Source organism: Rhinatrema bivittatum, chromosome 5, assembly GCF_901001135.1.
Source record: "Rhinatrema bivittatum chromosome 5, aRhiBiv1.1, whole genome shotgun sequence".
NCBI lineage: Eukaryota > Metazoa > Chordata > Amphibia > Gymnophiona > Rhinatrematidae > Rhinatrema > Rhinatrema bivittatum.
Window position 1 is genome coordinate 367233928 of NC_042619.1, and position 19648 is coordinate 367253575.

Consider the following 19648-nt stretch of genomic DNA (forward strand, 5'->3'; position numbering starts at 1 on the left):
CATCTCCCTTCCTCTCCCCTTCCTACGTCAAATTCTTGTGGCCTGCAGTGTGATTCTCCCAGCTGCTTCCCCTCCCAAGTACAGCTGGATCTGCTTTCAACTTAAACCGCTACTGTAGTGACTGAGATAACAGAGCAACGTGGGACCCAACATACAGATAATTTACCTACTGCATGTAAATTAAAATCAGAGCCCAACGATGTTCATTTAACTTATCATTTATGTAATGTATGCATACAGAAGTCAAAGGGCATCAAGGGATGTAAGGTGTTAAAATCCACGTTATTAAATGGAACAATGAAATTGGAAGCATTCTATACCTGATATGCTAAGTTTGATATGTTACATGCTACATCATGTAAAAACAATAAAAATGTAAGTAAAAAAAAGGCTATCAATAGCTGATGATAGTATAATTTGTTTCATTCTGGTCTGTATACAGAATGCAACACAAGCAGTACTTGTATTCTTATAAAACATGCGTTCCTTTTGTATCGGAGGTTTGTTATTGCAGGTCTAACATTAAAATTAGAATATGATTTTTTTTTTAACTGTGCAGAGAATAAATATACACTAGCATATTAAAATATAGAAGCATAATAGTTCTCTTTTACCTAATATAATTCAGAAGTACTACATGCCAACAACAAATTTAAAACACTGCATTGGTTATAATAAACCTCGCTTATCATCTGTACTGAGAGTTATCAACAGACCTTATTGGCAGTCTGATGTTTAAAACAACTGATAGCTGGTTCCAGACAAACAGGAATTTACACATAGACATATTGAGAAAAAAAAAACCAAAACATTAATGTTGACCTTGTGACTACATCTGAGCCAGGTCAGCGGACAACTTCGATTTTATGAGAAAGCCCACTGAAATTAAAGAAATCGCAAGAAGAAGTAGAAAAATAACAGTATCAAAACAGAGCAAAACCTGAAGGGATCACCTAGTTACCTTTCAATAAACATATGGTGTCAAAGTTATATAGTTTTATTTTTTTTAGTAAAAGCACAATTTTGATAAGTATGATTTTAGAAAGTGCAGTTACCAAATATTTATCAGTGGGATATCAAATGATTCTTTTTTTGTTTTTACATTTTCCCCCATGATCTTAAGTTTAATGGTCTTGTTTCCTAAATCAAACATATCTTTGGTTCTCCTCAAGCATCTCCTAGCAGTAGGTAAAATAAGAATTAACATCCTGTTCTTTCTATATATATCTTTAGAGACCTTATAGTTAAACAGCAGCCTTTTCTCCCACCTCTCAGGAATCACTATTTTCCTCGCTACATTAGCAGCCTAAGATCCCTTAGAAGCTTTTTCACTAGACAAGTAAGGAAAGGTGATATTCCTGGCTGGAGGAGCTGAAACTTCTTCGTGTTATACTGTATTGCTCTAAAAGCACTTAATTGGTAGCCAGAGTCATAACAAGACTGGAAAGAGAAAATGGTCCATGGTGTCCAGAATTTTCTCGCTCTACATCTCTAGCTGTACAAGTGGGAGCACTTTAGGAAACATAAACCTCAGTAGGTTTTAAACCTTAGTATTCTTAGTCTTCCTTTTGACTTAATGTGACAACTCCTACTTGCAGTAAATTTTAAGTTTTGCAGCAAAGAGGAGGCATGGCTACGCTAAATTTCTGTGCTCTGCTCCAAAGCTGAACAGCAATCCTAAAACAGTCCTTCACTTTTTCAACTTGTGATGCCAAATATATCAATTAAGTCTTTAAAAGAGAACCATGCTGTGTGATGCTTACCTGATTTTAGCAATGTATCTTTCCGTAGTGATGCATATTTAGATCTGATTCCTAAAGATTCGGTTAAGCTTTCATCGACTGGTAGTACAGTCTGGAAAAGACAATTTCTGAAATCACTACACTATTTGAATAACAATAATGTACGAGTTGCATTAAAGTGTTCTACATCTTCAGCACCTGGGAAATGCAATAAAAGCTTTTACTGCACAGACTAAAGTATGAATATTTCCAGACAGGTAGCTGTGTTAGTCTGTAGCAATAAAAACAACAGAGGCTGGTGGCATGTTATAGGTTAATCAATTTACTGAGGTATGAACTTTCGTGGACACGGGTTAACTTCTTCAGATGCAACATTACACTTAAAAAATGTGCACATGGCAAATAGATAACTTTAACAACAAAGAAAATGTGATCACCTTTCTCACAAATACATCTATATCCATGACTTAGTAATGAAGCAGTGATCATCAGACCCTAAGTTTTCCCTTCCCATGAGGTCAGTGATACTGTATTTGACAGTATCAGATCCAGTGTACGCCCGATTTTACAACATGCGCGCGCAGCCCGAGCGCATGCTATAAAATCCGGGGTCGGCGCACGCAAGGGGGGGTGCACAATAGTGCACCTTGTGCGCGCTGAGCCCTGCTGGTTTTCCCCGTTCCCTCCAAGGCCGCTCGGAAATTGGAGCGGCCTCGGAGGGAACTTTCCTTCCGCCCTGCCCCCCCCCCCACCTTCCCCTCCCTAACCCGCCCCCCAGCCCTTCCTAAATCCCCCTAATCTTTATTTTATGTTGCACCTGCCTCTGAGCAAGCGGAGGTTGCGCGCGCCGGCCAAAGGCCAGCCGCGATCCCAGGCACAGCAGCAAATGGCTGCTGTGCCTGGAGGCTCCATTCCCGCCCCTTTTCTCAAGTTGCACGCATAATCCTCCCGGATTTATGCGCGTAGGGCTTTGAAAATCTGCCCCTATGTTAGTAGCTTATCTGTCTTCTACTTATACTGTATGAGGTTGTCTGATTTATTTTGGAATTTTCTCTCTGCAAGGCTTACCTGGTTCACCTCACCTGTTTTTACTTGTGGGGGAGAGCAGTTTGTGCTCCCCCCTTGCCTAGTTTAAATTCTCATCTAAGTAAGCCTTGAAACGATAGCTAAGAACCATAGTGCCTATCTCATTTATACAGATCCTTATACTCCCAAGTATACCCCCAGTGTATACAAAACCTCCTTTCCTGCAGCAATTTTTGAGCCAAGAATTAAAGTTCTGAGAACAATGAATTCAGCTCACTTGTTGGAAGAAGGTAGCACCTCTGAGAAGGCCATGGATTTGGCTACTTCTTCTCTACTCCTTAAACTACTTCTGAATGTTTATGAAGCCATCATTTGCCAGATCAATAGTATCCAGGTATACAATATCCATACGGTCCTTTGTTTTCAGTTTAAACCAATTTTCACCCACAAATTCCCAGATTTTTTCAAAAGTGGCAATTAGCTTAAACCGATTTTTACTCTAATTTTAGGCTGATTAAAGAGCAGTTCCAGAGCTGCAGATTCAGCATCTCAAGGCTTTCAACAACTGCTGGAAGCCAGTGTGGGTCAAAACACCTGCAGCGTTTCATGACCCACCCCCACCAGCGAAAGCGCTCGCCCTCCTGTGCTGTGAAAGTCCCACCTTCCCCTCCCACCAAGCAGCCAAAGTGCCTGCTGCTTGATACCAACAATACAGCATTTGAAGTGGGCCCCGCGCACCAGAAGCACTTCCCAGCAGACTCTCTGGCCCCACAAAAAAAGAACTGCAGAGCTGCAGAGCACGGGAGCCTGAGCAAGCTGCTGCTGAAGGAGAGAGGAGAAGCCTGGAGCCACCACTAGTAAGGATGAATGCTGTTACAATGGGGGTGGGGATTGGAGGTGGGGAGAGGGAGATTCTTGTTGTGAGAAAGAAAGGGACATGCTAGGAAGGGGATGGGGTAGATGTTACAATGTATTCCGCCCCTGAGGCGACAGTTCAGTTCCATGTAAACCGGTGCGATGTGTATTGTATACAGGAACATCGGTATATAAAAATTAAAAATAAATAAATAAATAGGGGTGCTGCTGAGCGGGAGACTGGGAGAATCTGATTAATAGTCTTTTATTGCCCTGGCTTCTGTCCACCAAAGTAAACTCTGATATTTACCCAGAAAAACAACGAGTCACAGTTTTCTACTGATTACTGTCTTAATAAACCCTGAGAAATTCCCGGGAAAATAAAATAAAAAAAAAATATCCAAAAATGAAGGTCCCTAGATATCCAGTACGCCACCCTTTCATGTTCACTTCTCCCCATGGTTCTTTTCCACCTCTATCTTTCTCACTGTGAAGTCGGACCATCTTTTTCCCTCTACAGTATCAGCGACTAGAGAGCTCGCAGCCGGGGGGGGGGGGGGGGGGGACAGCAGGGGCAGAGATTGGTTTGTTTTACTTCTCAAATTATTAAATTTTTGTAAAGGGAGGACACAGCAGGTTTCAGCAATCTAGAGTCCCAGTTCTTCCTGAGTTGCAAAAGGATGGATGCACTTTTTGGAGACTTCTGTGCCGGTGGTACCACATAGTGCCATCCCCGGGCTGTTCTTTTTAACAAACTTTAGCTCAACCCTAGCTCTGGTAATTCCTCTCTTTAAGCTACAAGGCTGAGTACAGACAGGACAAGTGAAAAGCTTTCACAATGTTATGAAACCCTGCCCGCGGTCCTCCCTGCGAGCAGGCACTCACCCCATATGTTGCTGCTGCTTCACCCGACGCAGCATGGACGCCGCCGTCAGGCCTTTCATTGCGGCTGGATCCCTGGACTTGCTTCCCCTGCGGCCCGGAGGCCATCCATCGAGGCCCCTCTTCACTGCGGCCGGAGCCGCGGACTTTGCCACCGTCTATCTCGGCCGGAAGCCGCCGCCGCCGTAACTCCTTCTTCGCGGTGCGAAGGCTGCATCCCTGGGCTCGAGTGGCATCTGGAGCCGCTCCCGGGCCTCCTGCAGCGGCTGGAGCTGCTGCCGTCATCAGGGCCTGCTCTCCAGGCCCAGCCCTGCCTTCTGCGCAAGGACATCGGTGCAGGCCACTGTCCGCGGTACTGCACAAGTTCCTGCTTCTCTCCTAGGCGCCGGCGCACGCCTCTCTTCAGGATTTAAAGGGCCAGACACAGGAAGTGTGCTGGCCCCACCTAGGGAGTGGACTTCCTGCTCCAGTCCTATAAAGGGCTGCTCCGTCACTTCAGTCGTCGCCTTGCATCGGAGTTACTTCACTCTGGAGGCTCCTGCCTGCTAGAGCTCCGTCAGGTCTTCTTTGTGGAGCTCCTCTTCGTTTCGGCTCGCCATGTCAAGTTATGTCTTCATGCTACGTCTTCATGCCTGAGGTCCTCATCCAGGTGTCCTGGTGTTCATCTCCTGGTGTTTCGCCTCCTGGTGTCCTGCCCTCTTTGGTGTTCACGTCTGTGCTCCTGAGCCTTCTGGTCCTGTCGGTCCTGCTCCCTCGGGCGACGTCTTTCCCGGGTTGGAGAGGCCTGCAGGTGGACTGGTGTCCTGAGCTCCTGAGCAGTCTCGTCCTGCCAGCCGTGTTGGTGCTTCGGATGACATCGGCTTCGTCGGAGTCCTACCTCGACTGGATCCTTCCTGCGCTTGACCTGCTCCCAGCGTGGTCCGTGACCAGCCTCCTCGGGCTGTGTAGGGTGCGCAGTGGGACAGGGTGGTCCGCGACCAGTCCCACGGGTGGACTGAGTAGGGCGCCCTGAGAGACAGTGCCAATGTCCTCCTGCCTTGCGTCTTGTCTTGTTTGGATTTCAAGTTCCTCATCGTGTCTGTGATGCCGTCGCTTCAACCCAAGTCTTCGTCTGTGATGCCGTCGCATCAACCCAAGTCTTCGTCTGTGATGCCGTCACATCAATCCTAGTCTGCCATGTCTTTGTGTCAAGGCCAGTCTGCCCTCGACCTCAGGCCAGGCCTGCTGCTCCATGCCGATCCAAGCGGCAGGTCCGAAAGGGCTCAGAATGGTCGGAGGACCATTCACATTCCAACATCTTCCTGTTGTTGGCCTTGGGAGCTTGCAGGCCTGGCAGAAGGTAAGCCCGTCAGCCATGCTGGAACACGCCGTCAACCCTCGGTTCGGTCCTGGATCCATCTGGGGTCGGGCTGAGGCCCAAGGGCACACTAAACACCCCGTTTCTCAACACACAAGGTTTGTCTGAAAGCTGCAGACCCACATATAATGCACTGAACTGTACTCCTCATCCTCTTCTTGTCTTTATGTATTTTATAGAAAAACATATATATATTTATTGCATGAAGATGATATAAATGCGAAGAACAATAAATCATTACAAAATTGTACACATAAAATTAAAACAAAATTTACATGTACATGCATAACTCCTTTGAAAATTCACCTGTAAGGTTTTTGACACTGTTCTGCACAGATAATCGATAAGCAAGCAGATCTATATAAGAGTAGGTGAGAAAATAGTAAATTGTGAAAGGACCTGGTGGAGCGGCAGGATGCAGAGAGTGGTGGTGAATGCGGTCTACTCTAGTCAAGGTAAACTGACCAAAGGGGTAGCTCAGGTCTCGATACTGACTGGCTCTTGTCAATATCTTTATTAGCGGCACTGCCGAGTAATTTGCTTCTTTGCAGGTGATGCAAAAATATATTACAGAGTAGACGTGCTGCAATGGATAAATAAAATGAAAAGGATGAAAATGAATTGCAAGAATGATCAAGGGTTTGGAAAATGATCTATGCTCCGAAGTGTAAAATCATGCACGTGAGATGCAAAAAAAATCTATTAGCCACATTAAGAGGAGAAGAACTGGAAACAGCCAAACAAGAAAGGGCTTGAAGAAATCATTTCACATGACCTCCAGGTAGCTAGTCAATATAATACAGCAACGGGTAAAACGAACAGTATGCTTCGTTTCATAAGTAAAGGCATTAGATACAGGAAAAAAGCAGGTAATTCTGCCTCCATAAAGGTGACTGGTGAGACCCCACCTCGAGTATTATGTGCAGTTTTGGATGCCATAGCTTTATAAGGACCTTGAGAGGACGGAAGCAGTTCAGAAAAGGCACAAGGCCTGTAATACAAACCCTACAAAGGGAAGCTTAAGATATTCAAATATACTCACTGGATGAAAGAATTGAAAGGTGTGTCTGGGGGGGTAAGATAGAAACTTTCAAATATTTGCCAGGCTTCAATAAAGTACTGAAAGGTTAAATGTTCCATACGAAAGGAAATTCAAGGACAAAGGGCCAGAATCTAAAGTTGCAGGAAGGAAACTTCAGATGAAGTCCTAAGAAAACACTTCTTTATGGAATAGGTGGTAGATACCTGGATTAGCCTGCTTACTGTCCATCTCTGCCTTGTTGTGGTCAGTATGGCCGGGGTACCTTCTTGTCCCTTGCCTCTCACTGCCTCCCAGTTCCCAGTGGGTGTCCCTCTCCCTGATCCTATGCACTGCCCTGCATAAGACCTGTCAGTCACCAACACTGGAGGACTCAACTCGAAGGGAACGTGGTTGGTCAGGCAGAAGACCTCATGCCTGACCTGCCTGCTCCTGACTCCTGCATTCCCCCCACTTAGGGGGGTCTCACAAATCAGCCAGTGTGGCCATGACAATAAGAATGTTTATCAGGTACAAAAACTTAGATTGTAAGCCCTCTGGGGATAGAGAAATACCTACAGTACCTGAATGTAAACCGGTGTGATATCTCAATTGAGATGAATGTCGGTATATAAAAATAATAAATAAATAAATAAAATAAAAATAAATAAATAAAATAAAATAAACAATGCTTCTATGTTACAACTTCATCCAAAAGGTAACATCTAGCAATATTAATAAAATGGCCCTCAAAAGCAGCAATATGAATAATATTAAGATCATATGCCTATATGGGAAGATTTCCCTTAAAGCATATGTCTTGACTCATTGAACCAAAATTTATCGGACAACATCATTCATTTATTAAACAGATTTCCCTTTCAAAACCAAGATACTATATCAGGAAAGTTTGTCACTACTGGATTTTCTGTAAAATTGTAAGACATCTTACTGTCTGAGTGATGGAGGTCATTAATTTTCCCATTACTTATTTCAAACACACAAACAAAATGCACAATACATTGCAGAAAAAAATTATTAGCAGAATACAGCCTCAGCAAGTTACTTTAATAACTGATGGCACTTTCAAAAGAAGTCTGGCTTAGGACTGGTGCTGAAGGAAATGGGATGGGGAGCAGGCTGAAGCCTCTTTTATGTCTCTCTCTTTACAACATGAGAAGTATATATACTCACTCGTCCATTGATTGTATCAGGAGATCTTGTCACAGGAACCCTGTGGTCCACCTTCTCTTCCATTTGCCAACCTATTACAGTAATATTACCTACACGTTCATTTTCTGCAGATCTGCAGGACAAAATATAAATATATATATATTTACATAACATGTCACATACCAATTAACACATTTTCAGATATTTAGGTATCTGCTTGGTGAATAGATGAATGAACCAGTTTGCACTATATTTAATTCTTCTTTCCCTCCTTGCCTACAGTGGAGGAAGTTAGCTTGACTCAAATAATCGAAGTAGCTCTCAGGCATCTTCTGATGAAATATAGGCTCCTCTGAATGCACATGTCCCAACTTCAAAATGTCCAGACAACTTGATTCTGCTTTAAAACATTTGCAAAGTAAAAAGCTCCCAATGGCCCAACCTGCTGTTCAATTCCTTGTCCCTCTGTTATGGGATTAGAGGAAACATAGTAAAATCAATGATGGCATATTAAGCCCAATTGGTCCATCTAGTTTGCCCAGTTGAGATTCTTCCTCTGATTTTCAGCCATCATGGGTAAATGAATACACAAATTACTATATGCAAACTAACACCAGTTGTCCCCCCCAGTTCCACCCTCCAATGACCTCTACATCTGACCCATGTATGTCCAACATCTGCTATTGTGCTGGCCTCTATTACCTCTACATAAAGGCCATCTCTAGTCTGTTATCTTTCTCTTTGGGACCGATGCAATATGGTGTGCTGAGTCGAGCGCACTCTTAGCGTGCAGTTGGACGCGGGTAGAATAGGCACTAATCAATCCCCTAATGCAATAAGGGGATTAGCGCATATTCAACATGTGTCCAAACACGGAGTGAATGTAATAGCGCTCTTCACATGCAAATGCATGTTAATGAAGCTATTAGGCATTCACTCCCGATTCAAAAAGAAAAATGTGCGTCTCGGACACACATTTAACTGTTATCTATTAACGCCTGCCAGGAGCAGACGTTAATAGATGTGCGCATCAAAAAAAGAAGAAAAAGAAAAGAAATAAAAGAAAAAAGAATTTTTACTGTCGGACCCATCACAAAAACCGACGCAGAGTTTAACGGCGTCTGTTTTTGATACCGGCAAACCAACGCTAAAAACCAATGCCGAGTTTATAGGCGTCGGTTTTCCTTAGCGGCGGACAGCCACGAAAACCGACGCTGATAAACTTGGCATTGGTTTTCAGCGAACTCACGAAAACCGACGCCGGGCTTATTGGTGTCTGTTTTTGTGACCGCCATACGGCTGTAAGGGAAACAGACGCCAATAAACCCAGCATTGGTTTTAGTCGCTAAAAACCAATGCAGAGTTTATCGGCGTCAGTTTCCCTTACTGCCATATGGCGGTCACAAAAACCGTTTGGGTTCGCGTTAGCAAGGATGCGCTAGGGTCGCCATGCGCGCTGACCGTTCAGCGCCCGCTTTCTATGCGACTTTATTGCATCGGCCCCTTTGATTCATATGATACCAATACTTAAACCAATACCGAAATCTCCTTTCATGTCTTATCAAGTTTTGTAATAATCCATATATCCACTGAAATTATTGAGGTTGTTGTCCCAAACATTCAGCCTAACGGTGCTCATTTATGTTCAGGTTTTAACTATAGTCACTCCGTGCAGGTTACCCCAATGCCTTCTTGGAAGCCCAATGAGGTCGTACCATTGCTGTTGTTTATGGTTATTACTGCCACTCTACGCAGTTTACCCAAGTATTTCTCTACCATCCTGGTTAGGTGGGGATACAAGATTCCATACTTAATCCCACACCCAGCCCTCCCTCCCCATGTCTTACCACCAACAGCTACCAGAACAAACAAGGCTGTTGCCCTAACATCTATTTCCCAGGTCTCTGTGGACTTAATGAATAGTACCTAGCTACTATCAGCCTGCCTGCCCTGATCTAGTTTGGTTTCTGGAAAAATACAGCCCAATGGCACCAACTCTGCTACCCCATGACTTACAATATGACTAGGTTGTGCTGCCCTTCTCCACTCTTTCGGGCCGATACAGTAAAGTCCGCAGGAGAGCGGACGAACGCCCGCTCTCCCGGCGCACGCACCGGCCCTTCACCGGTGCACGCGATTCTCTATTTAAATTAGGTGACGCGGTAGATCCGGGTAAAAGGAGGCGCTAGGGACACTAGCGCATCCCTAGCGCCTCCTTTTTGACAGGAGCGGCGGCTGTCAGCGGGGTTGACAGCCGACGCTCAATTTTGCCGGCGTCAGTTCTCGAGCCCGCTGACAGCCACGGGCTCGGAAACCGGATGCCGGCAAAATTGAGCGTCCAGTTTTCGGCCTGACAGCCGCAGGCCGAATTCAAAATTTTTTATTTTTTTTTTTACTTTTTTTACTTTTCGGGACCTCCGACTTAATATCGTTATGATATTAAGTCGGAGGATGCACAGAAAAGCAGTTTTTACTGCTTTTCTGTGCACTTTCCCGGCGCCGGAAGAAATTGGCGCCGACCTTTGGGTCGGTGCTAATTTCTGAAAGTAAAATGTGCGGCTTGGCTGCACATTTTACTTTCTGTATCCCGCGCGCATACCTAATAGGGCCCTCAACATGCATTTGCATGTTGAGGGCCCTATTAGGTGCCGCGGGTTGGACGCGCGTTTTCCTCCCCTTACTGAATAAGGGGTAAGGGAAAACGCGCGTCCCAGAGCAGGCTAACAGTGCGCTCCGTCGGAGCGCACTGTACTGTATCGGCCTGTTTGTTTTGTCCTTCTACATTTGCCTCTGCTCTTGAGGGCATTAAGAGTGGGTTGTTTGCAATACTGCAACCTCCCAATTATGTTACTAACATTGTCATAGAATATGACTGCAGAGAAGGACCATTTACCCATTTAGTCTGCTCAGTTCCATCCTTTGTGCAACACCATACCCCCAAGCCAATCTCTTGCTCTCCTCTCACATCTCTGGCGCTAGGAATCTCATGTGCTTATCTCATACTTCTTGAATTCTATTAACATTTTTGTTAGATATTTAGGAGTGAATTTTCAAAGACATATGAAGGGTTCATGCATATAAAACTGGCATATATGCATTGAAGTAGCTTTTGTGTGGGCCAAGCACATTTTTAGAATGATGTAAGCACATACTTCCACTACTGCATGGACAGTAAGCATAGAGAAAGAGAGAAATGCTTGGGCGTTCCAGGACAGGGTCAGAAAGTGCATGCGTACGCAGGTATTTTGTAAGTAGAAGAACTGGGAGGAAGAGTTTTGCTGCCCCTTTTTCCAGCCCTGAGAAGGAACATCGAGAGCTGCGTGTTCCAGGGGACCCCCCTTTCCAACTTGGGATTCGAATATTGTGCGTGAGATCGAGAAGGCCGTTGGAGAACTGTGAGTAAAACCAAATTTGAGCTACATCTGAGGACTCCCACTTGCAGCCTGCACCCCTGGGAAGAGAGATAACTGGGAATACTGTGTAGAGACCACGTGATAGATTTTTGGCCAGCTGGAAGGGGGTTTTCTGTCCCAACAAGGATGCCTCTGCCCACTTGGGAACCTCATTAATTCAAGCCCTGGACAACAGGTATTTCCCTTGCCCCGGACCAAGATAAAGAGACCCTTGCATAACTAGAGAAAATAGAGAGAAGAGTAACAGCCACCTGTGGCAACCAAAGGATTTGAAACTGAATTGTGCCATTACTTCATCTGATTACCCATCAGTAAAAGCTTTGATTTTGGACAGAACATCCACAGTCTCCTGTGTATTCTTTCTGGCACCTACAGCATCCACTGTGTGGGGAGAAACACCAGTAGAATCACCCCTGTCACATTGGGCCCTGAAAGTAAATCTTTCTCCCCACCTACAAAGGATCCAGCCCTGGGGAATAGAGGGACAGTGAGAGAGTTAGCCAGTGAGTGGGTTCAGCCCTGAAGAGACCTACAATCTTTTATGGCTCCATCAGTGTGCAGCCGCACCCGGGGGATGGGGGTTACACATGCTTTTGCACCTGCTAATCAAGTCACGAAAATTAAATCTCACTTTTCTTTTGTCTACAATTTTGTGGTAGTTTGACTACAGCAAATAGTGGAGGGTGTGGGCGAACTGGTAGAAGGCCTGGGTTAAGAGAAGGTCGGGTGAACTGGTGCTTGAAAAGTGCACCCACAAGTATTTTCATAAGCGAGATACCTGTATACATCAGCTAACTTTATTAAAAAAACGGCCTCTACGCACAAATGAGGGGTTATTTCACGCAAATGTTACAAAATAGATGTACAAACTATGTGGATCCCTGCAAAAAAAAAAAAAAGTGGATAGACTGAAACATATGCACGTACTTCTGGGGCAGAGATATGCGGTATTTTATAAATTCCCAATGCACAGTCTACAAAATATAGGCATAACTTTAGGCACACCTCCTTCTATATGTATGTGCTGAGTTATGCCCACTACTGAGATACTACCCTCTTAAATCTCATGAGTCACAGTAGTTTAATTTTTCCATTCAATGCATTTTTCTCAATCCTAAATCAAGAAAGGACTGAGCCACTGATAATCAAATAGCAATACAGTAATTTTAAGTGCATACAATAAATGTTCATTTCATTGTAAGCTGTGCCGGACTATGAATTGGAGGTGGTGGTATATAAAAGATTTAACTAAAATAAATCAATAAAATAAAGGAAAAGTTTGCTTTACTGGCGTCACCTTACAGACACGACCAACCATTTATAGAAAGAAGGTCTTCATTAGAGGAAGCAGCTTTTGGTGTAGAAAATTATTGGTTCACAACTGCACGCCAAATTAACAAAGACAAAAATAATTTAAGAAAAAAAACAAACCCCTCCTCTCCTCTCCGAATTTCTATTTGCACCTTCTTCATCACTTGGATCTCGTGAAAGCAGCAGCCTATTCAGATTAAACTTCATTGTGTTCTTGTGCAAATGTCCTAAATCATGAGTTTTCAGATGACACTTGTAGGTTTGCAAAAGCCCAAATGGATACATTTGATGACTGCTCTCACAACTTGCAAAGGAAATTGAATTAGCATCTGTGAGTAATAGTGCTAATCAGCTGCAGTGAGAATGCAGTTCAGTCCCCACTGAACCAGTTCAGAGGCAATCTTTGTCACTGTTAGGATGAGGTTTTTTTTCACAATACAATGTAAAAATGAATAATAATTAGCTTTATTAAAAATAAATTACACAAAACACATACACAATTTAATTCTATAAATAATAAAACAGAAACTGGTTCACAACAATTACTAGAACAGAAGTTCCAACATGGCTGTGTTTTGGTGCAAATGCCTGCTTGAGGGGAATATCTAAATAAAAGCAGATTACAACAGATCACCAAAGGTTAAGTTTCAAGATACCCTTGTTGAGAACAAATAATCTAGAAACACTATGAAAGTTTTAGACTGAGCTTTTGTGATCAAACCTGTGTGATTCTGATACATCACAAGCCACTTCAAATAATAGCAGGATCTCCCATGGAGAAATAGGGTATGTACAAAAGTTGCCAGATTTAGTCGTAATCATACCTTAAATCGTCAACAATATATTATGCAGTTAAAGGAATATATGTGAAGGATCAAAAGCCCTATTAAAAATTCTGTGCTGTACCATAGTGCATACAGAGGCTGTGTAGCTCATTTGCTATCTGCCGTTTTTTAAATTTCTGCTTAACACACCAGCCAAACAGTTGTGAATGGGTCTCTATACTAAACACACTGCCAGCATCTTCCAAAAAAAACAAACAAACCCCAGAACCTTGAAATATTGTGCTGCATCTCTGTGCACACTGTGGCACAGCCCTGAAAACTATGAAGACTGATTATTATTTCCCCATTTTGCCAAGGGGGGAAAAACAAACCATGCACTGTTCACAGTGCACTGAGCTGCAGGAAAAAGTGGGTGGAGTCAGGACAGAGGAGGCAAAGTATATGTGAAGACTGCATTTTTAAATCCCAGCACGTGCCTTCCAGTGCATATGTTGTGACTGCTTCAATGCAGGCCATGCTGGTCATGCCGGTGGGATTTGAAAATCTACCCACGGGACTTCACATGCAATCTTTTGATGACTGCATAATACATCTAAGATGATTTAACATCTGATTATAACCAAATCAGGTAACCATGGTATGCAACCCCTTTCTCCTTGGGGAATCCTGCCGCTATTTGGAATGCCTTTTGGGGCATCCTTGAATCACACAAGTTTGGTCAGGAAGGAATGGTCTAGAACTCTCATGGTGTTTCTAGTTACTTGCTCTCAATAAGGGTATCTTGAATCTTGTAGGTATTGAAATTAAGACCGTTTACCATAGGTTATCTGTTTTTATTGTTCAAATATTCCCTTGAAATAGGCTGAAACATAGCTATCTTAATTCTTCTGTTTTCGTAATTATTTAGAACCGGTTCCTATTCGTTGACTATTTATAGAATTAAATTTTTTATGGTTTTATAAAGTTTCTATTTGATAAAGCAATTTCTTATTCATTTTTGCTTTGTTTGTTCCAAAATGCTTTCTTTTCTTTTTCAGACACCCATTGTGGTTTTGTGTCTCTCTGGTATATTTTAGCTTTCGGATGTTTGCTATCACAAAAAATGTGACACATGGCTGCATAGTTGCGGTGCAAACACAGAGACAAAAGTGATATGATTCATTTCTCACATGTTAAGAGATGAAAAACCTCAGATTCCTGGATCATTCTTTTCAAACTTACAGAAATGAAATTCTTAAAACTAGTCTTTTAGTTTTGATCCCAAGTAGGGATCCTCAACCCAGTCCTTGAGACATACAAGTTATCTGTAATGATATGCATGAGATAGATTTGCATACAATGGAGGCAGTACATGTACATTTCTCTCATGCATATTCATTGGGGATATCCTGAAAACCTGACTGACTAGGTATGTCCTGAGGGACTGAGCTGAGAACCACTGGATTAAAGAAATACTGACCTTAATATTAAATGTAATCGGTGGTTTCTCTCCTGCAGTACGTCCTTTACAGTGAACATTCCTGAACCTAGCAAATACATCTGAGGGGTAAAAGGGAAAGTAATGCACATAAGCTCAGCATTTGGAAACATTTCAGCAAAAACATGAAAACAAATGTGGAAATCCTTCCTACATCACCAGTCTAGCATATGAAATAAATCTGCATACCAGAGAGGTAGTGTGCATGCAAATCTATTTCAGGGTTATCCTGAAAATCTGATTGGTTAGTGGCCCTCGAGGACTAGAGTTGCCCACTCCTGGTCCACACGACCAACTTAACACTGTCACTTACCACACATGAGCATCCCTTATAATTTTACCTCAATACTACAACCTCTTACTTATATATATATAGCGCCAGTACACATAGGAGCGGACTTTAAAAGGGTTACGCGTGTATATTATGCGCGCAACCCCGCAAACCTGCTCCTGCGCACACCGAGCCTCTTTTGCATAGGCCCGGCGACGCGCGCAAGCCCCGGGACGCGTGTAAGTCCCAGGGCTTGAAAAAATGGGCGGGGCGGTCCGGGGGCAAGGCGTGGCCAGAGGCCTCTCCACTGCTGGTGGGCCCGTAGATCGCGTGCCGGCACTTGGCCAGCGCGCGCAACCTAGCCTGCCCAGAGGCAGGCATAAATAAAAAAATTAAGGTGGGGGGGGATTTAGGTAGGGCTGAGAGGCGGGTTAGATAGGGGAAGGGAGGGGAAGGTGGGGGGGGGGCGGAGGGAACGGGGAAAGCCATCGGGGCTCCCCTAGGGCTCGGTGCGCGCAAGGTGCACAAGTGTGCACCCCCTTGCGTGCACCGAACCCGGATTTCATAACATGCGCACAGTTGCGCGCGCATGTTATAAAATTGGGTGTAGATTTGTACGCACCGGGTTGCATGCACAAATCTACGCCCGCGCGTAGGTATGAATATCTGGCCCATACTCTAGACAACCATATATACTCTAATTCACACATACCTATAGTTTATGCCAGTGGCATTCACTTCTAGCCCTCAAGGGCCCCAAATTGATCAGGGTGGGCAATTCCGGTCCTCGAGGGCTGCAAACCAGTCGGGTTTTCAGGATATCCTTAATGAATATGCATGAGAGAGACCTGCATACACACTGCCTCAGTTGTATGCAAATCTATTTCATGCATATTCATTAGGGGTATCCTGAAAACCCGACTGGTTTGCAGCCCTCGAGGACCGGACTTGCCCACCCCTGCTCTAAAGAATATACATGAGATAGAGTTGCATACAGATTAGGCCATGCACAGGCAAATCTATCTCATGCATATTTACGTAGGTTATATCCTTAATACCTGGAGTGCTTGTGACCCTCAAAGACTGGAAGTGGATACTACTAGTTTATGCTCATATATAGCATATCTCAAAGGAATCCCTTGATCTTATGTACAGCAAAGTACAAATTCATTACAGTCATACATGTCTCTTCCATTAACATGCAAGCCTCTATCAAAATCGCAATATGACTCTATACAGTCTACAACATAACTCTACTCCTACTTATATACACACAGAGTTTCAGATATTCACTTCAATATACACATAAATGATTCACTCGTCCACACTCACTCCTTCTGCAATATACAAATCTCACACACACGTATACCTAGAAAACATAACCCCACACAGTAAATTCATACAAAAATGTAAATGTTTATTTTTATTTATTTTAAAAATGTAAAAGTCACGTTATCCAAAGTCCTACGTGGCTTACAATAAAACCATTCATAAAAGAACAACAAAACAGATATAGTTTAAGTGCAGAGAAATTTACATTCCATGGAGCAGAGAAGTTTCTTAGAAATGCAATACTTTGTTAGGTTTCCTTTCACAAATGATAACACGCATGGGAATATTAGGGAACACTGGAAAGACTTTCTTGAGACAAGTTTATTTTCTTTAGAATGTTATGCACATTTTCAGGAGATTTTAAAAATATTGCTCGCAAACAAATGGCCCCATACAAGTGTTTGCGGGCCGCGCACAAGCAATACAAATTTTAAGAAGCCGGAAAGCACGCGGATACATGCCTGTGCATGTGTCAAGAATAAGGAGGCAGAAAAGGGGAGGGCTTGGGCGTTCCAGGGCAGGGACAAAATTTACACGTGTAAACCCCGACGTTTTCACCTGATGAGGCGCGAGCCTAGAGATTTTGCGCCAGAGGGGTCCTGAACACTGGGGTGGGGAGGAGAGAGAGAAAGAGAGACTCTTAGAGAGACAATCTGACACTCTATATATCTCCCACTGTAAGAGGGGCACTTTCAACTTAGGGTGAGTTTTTTTGGGGGGGGGGAAACGGTGTTACATTGGACTGCGTAGGGCGCAAGGGTCTGTAGAACCTTGTAATACCACCCCTCCCCCAAAACCTACCCTGACTTGAAAGTACCCCTCTTACTGTGGGAGATATATAGAGTGTCAGATTGTCTCTCTCTCTCTCTCTCTTGTAAAGGCTGCACACATACACGTGGTGGGGATATTTTAAATCATACGCGTGTACTTGCACGTACGATATAAAAATAAGCATATCTTTGCTCATGTACTCAATACATGTGTTTATAGGTGCACGTGCGCTCCTTTTAAAATGTACCTGTTTATTGGGGACCTACGATTATAATGGAAAGCAGTAAATAACAGCTACTGAAGTATCATAACATTTTGCTTCCTGGTATGATGGTCCACCACCACTCTTTCAATTAACTTTATATATAATACAAGCGGCAATATATCCAGCAATAGATAGAGGTGGAATTTGTTTGTACTGACAGTACCTACAGCTCCACATTCAAAAGGGCCATTGATTTCACTTCAGGTGAAGCCATAATATATATACATGCCTGGAAATATCAAGCACTTTAGAGGGGAGCTGCATGGTCTTGACACTGAACAAGAGACATTAAAGAACAAGGGGAAAGAAAATGCTGAGGAATGATGATGAGTGTGCCTGAACAGAAAACCAACATGGAGAAAGGCAAATGCCCCAGAATTCTCTGCTTAGCCTATCTTGGCTGTATGAACTCTAAGTGACTTATTGAGAATGACTTGCAGAATTCCCAGGATATCTGGACAGGCAATCAAGCTGGCTCCATACGGTGATGACTAATCATAGGGTCACAGAAAGCAGAAACCAACGGCGGGAACTTCAGGCTATACGGACACTACAGAGGCAATCTTTCTCAGGGGTTTCTATAAACACAGCCACAGATGTGTTAATTACCCTGACCAGCAAGATTCTATCAGAACAAAAGACTACCTAGAAAGTGATGGTAAATGGGCCCCACCTTGGAGAAATACTCAGGGGTAGCTAGGGATGATCTTATCATGCTGTTGACATGACAACCAATGTGAATTATTCTCTAAGGCAGTCATGCACACTAGAATCTTCTAACCCAGTACAATATTAAATGTTATCTATAAAAGAAGGATCACTTCCTGTATACAATGAGATGCTGGTAGTCTGTTTGTCAGAGACATGGCATCAGCATCTCCCAAGAATACTTATATTGTTCAATAAAAAATTATGCTTTCAATAAAAATCTAAGTGTTCTTGTCTCCCTGGCCATAAGTGTCATAAAAAATGGTGTGGTGCTTAACAATGAGCTGAAAACATACTCTGAAACAGCAAAGCCAGAATGCACAGAAAAGATAGGTAATGTAACAAAAGACGAAACAGACTGTAGTGACTTCAGAAATAACATTCAGTGTGTACACATATAGAACATGTGGTTCCTCTGAAATGGAGAACTGTACCCAAAACACAAAATCAGAGATGACAGTGCACACGCAGTACGGAAACTCTCCAAGCCTGTATCATAGATATCACTATGAAAGAGCCTACTGTAGAAGACTGCATGGAAGCAATTACAACTATATATTCTGTCTTCAATGCTTCCCCCTTCCTCCTATTCACAATAGACCTAACAGACCTCTGATACCCCCTCTTCCAATCTCAGCTATTCCTCCTCCTACCATCACCAGAGCAAATCAACTCCCTCCAGTTTCCCACTGTCAGAATTCAGAAACAGAAATAAATCACCCAGGGGACCAGTCAATCCACCTCCATTAGACCCGGTACATCCCAAATTAATTTGTAACTTAAAACAAGACTTAGCCCCTTGGTTAACTGCCATAACAAATGCCATCCTAACATGAGGCTCCGTGCCTCACTCACTAAAAAAGGCCATAATCAAACCTTTCTTAAAGAAACCAGATTCTGATCCAAAAATAGTGGAGCACTAATTGACCTGTCTCCACCTTCCATTTTTATCTAAAATAGTTGAAAAAGTAGTCTACTTTGAGCAAATAGACATCCTAGAAGGGGGGGGGGGAGGAATGAAGTAAGAGACTTGGGGGGTAACTTGCTGGTGTGGCGGATTCTACCTTTAACAAATAAGCCTTCATACTGTGATGCAACTCCATTATTGCTCGCTGCTTCAATGGCAGGGGGAAAAGAGGAATTGGATTCAGACAACAAACAACCAGGACACTGAACTGAACTTCTGTATTGCTGCCTATAGGCCTCAGTGTTCTCTATTCTCTGTTGTCTTTGTCCTTTCCTGCCCTTGTCTGGTCTTGTCG

The 19648-nt window shown here is 43.4% G+C and overlaps 1 protein-coding gene across 9 annotated transcripts in view; it reads right to left on the bottom strand.

Moving 5' to 3' along the window:
- Positions 1-19648, bottom strand: part of INPP4A (inositol polyphosphate-4-phosphatase type I A) — a 453500-nt gene that overhangs the window by 240124 nt on the left and 193728 nt on the right. For all 9 annotated transcript variants that reach the window (XM_029604758.1, XM_029604750.1, XM_029604755.1 and 6 more), the window contains 3 exons: positions 15022-15101; positions 8075-8186; positions 1764-1854 (listed from right to left, as the gene is read on the bottom strand). In XM_029604758.1, the coding sequence (XP_029460618.1) occupies positions 1764-1854; positions 8075-8186; positions 15022-15101 (283 nt within the window). The remainder of the gene's footprint in view (positions 1-1763; positions 1855-8074; positions 8187-15021; positions 15102-19648) is intronic.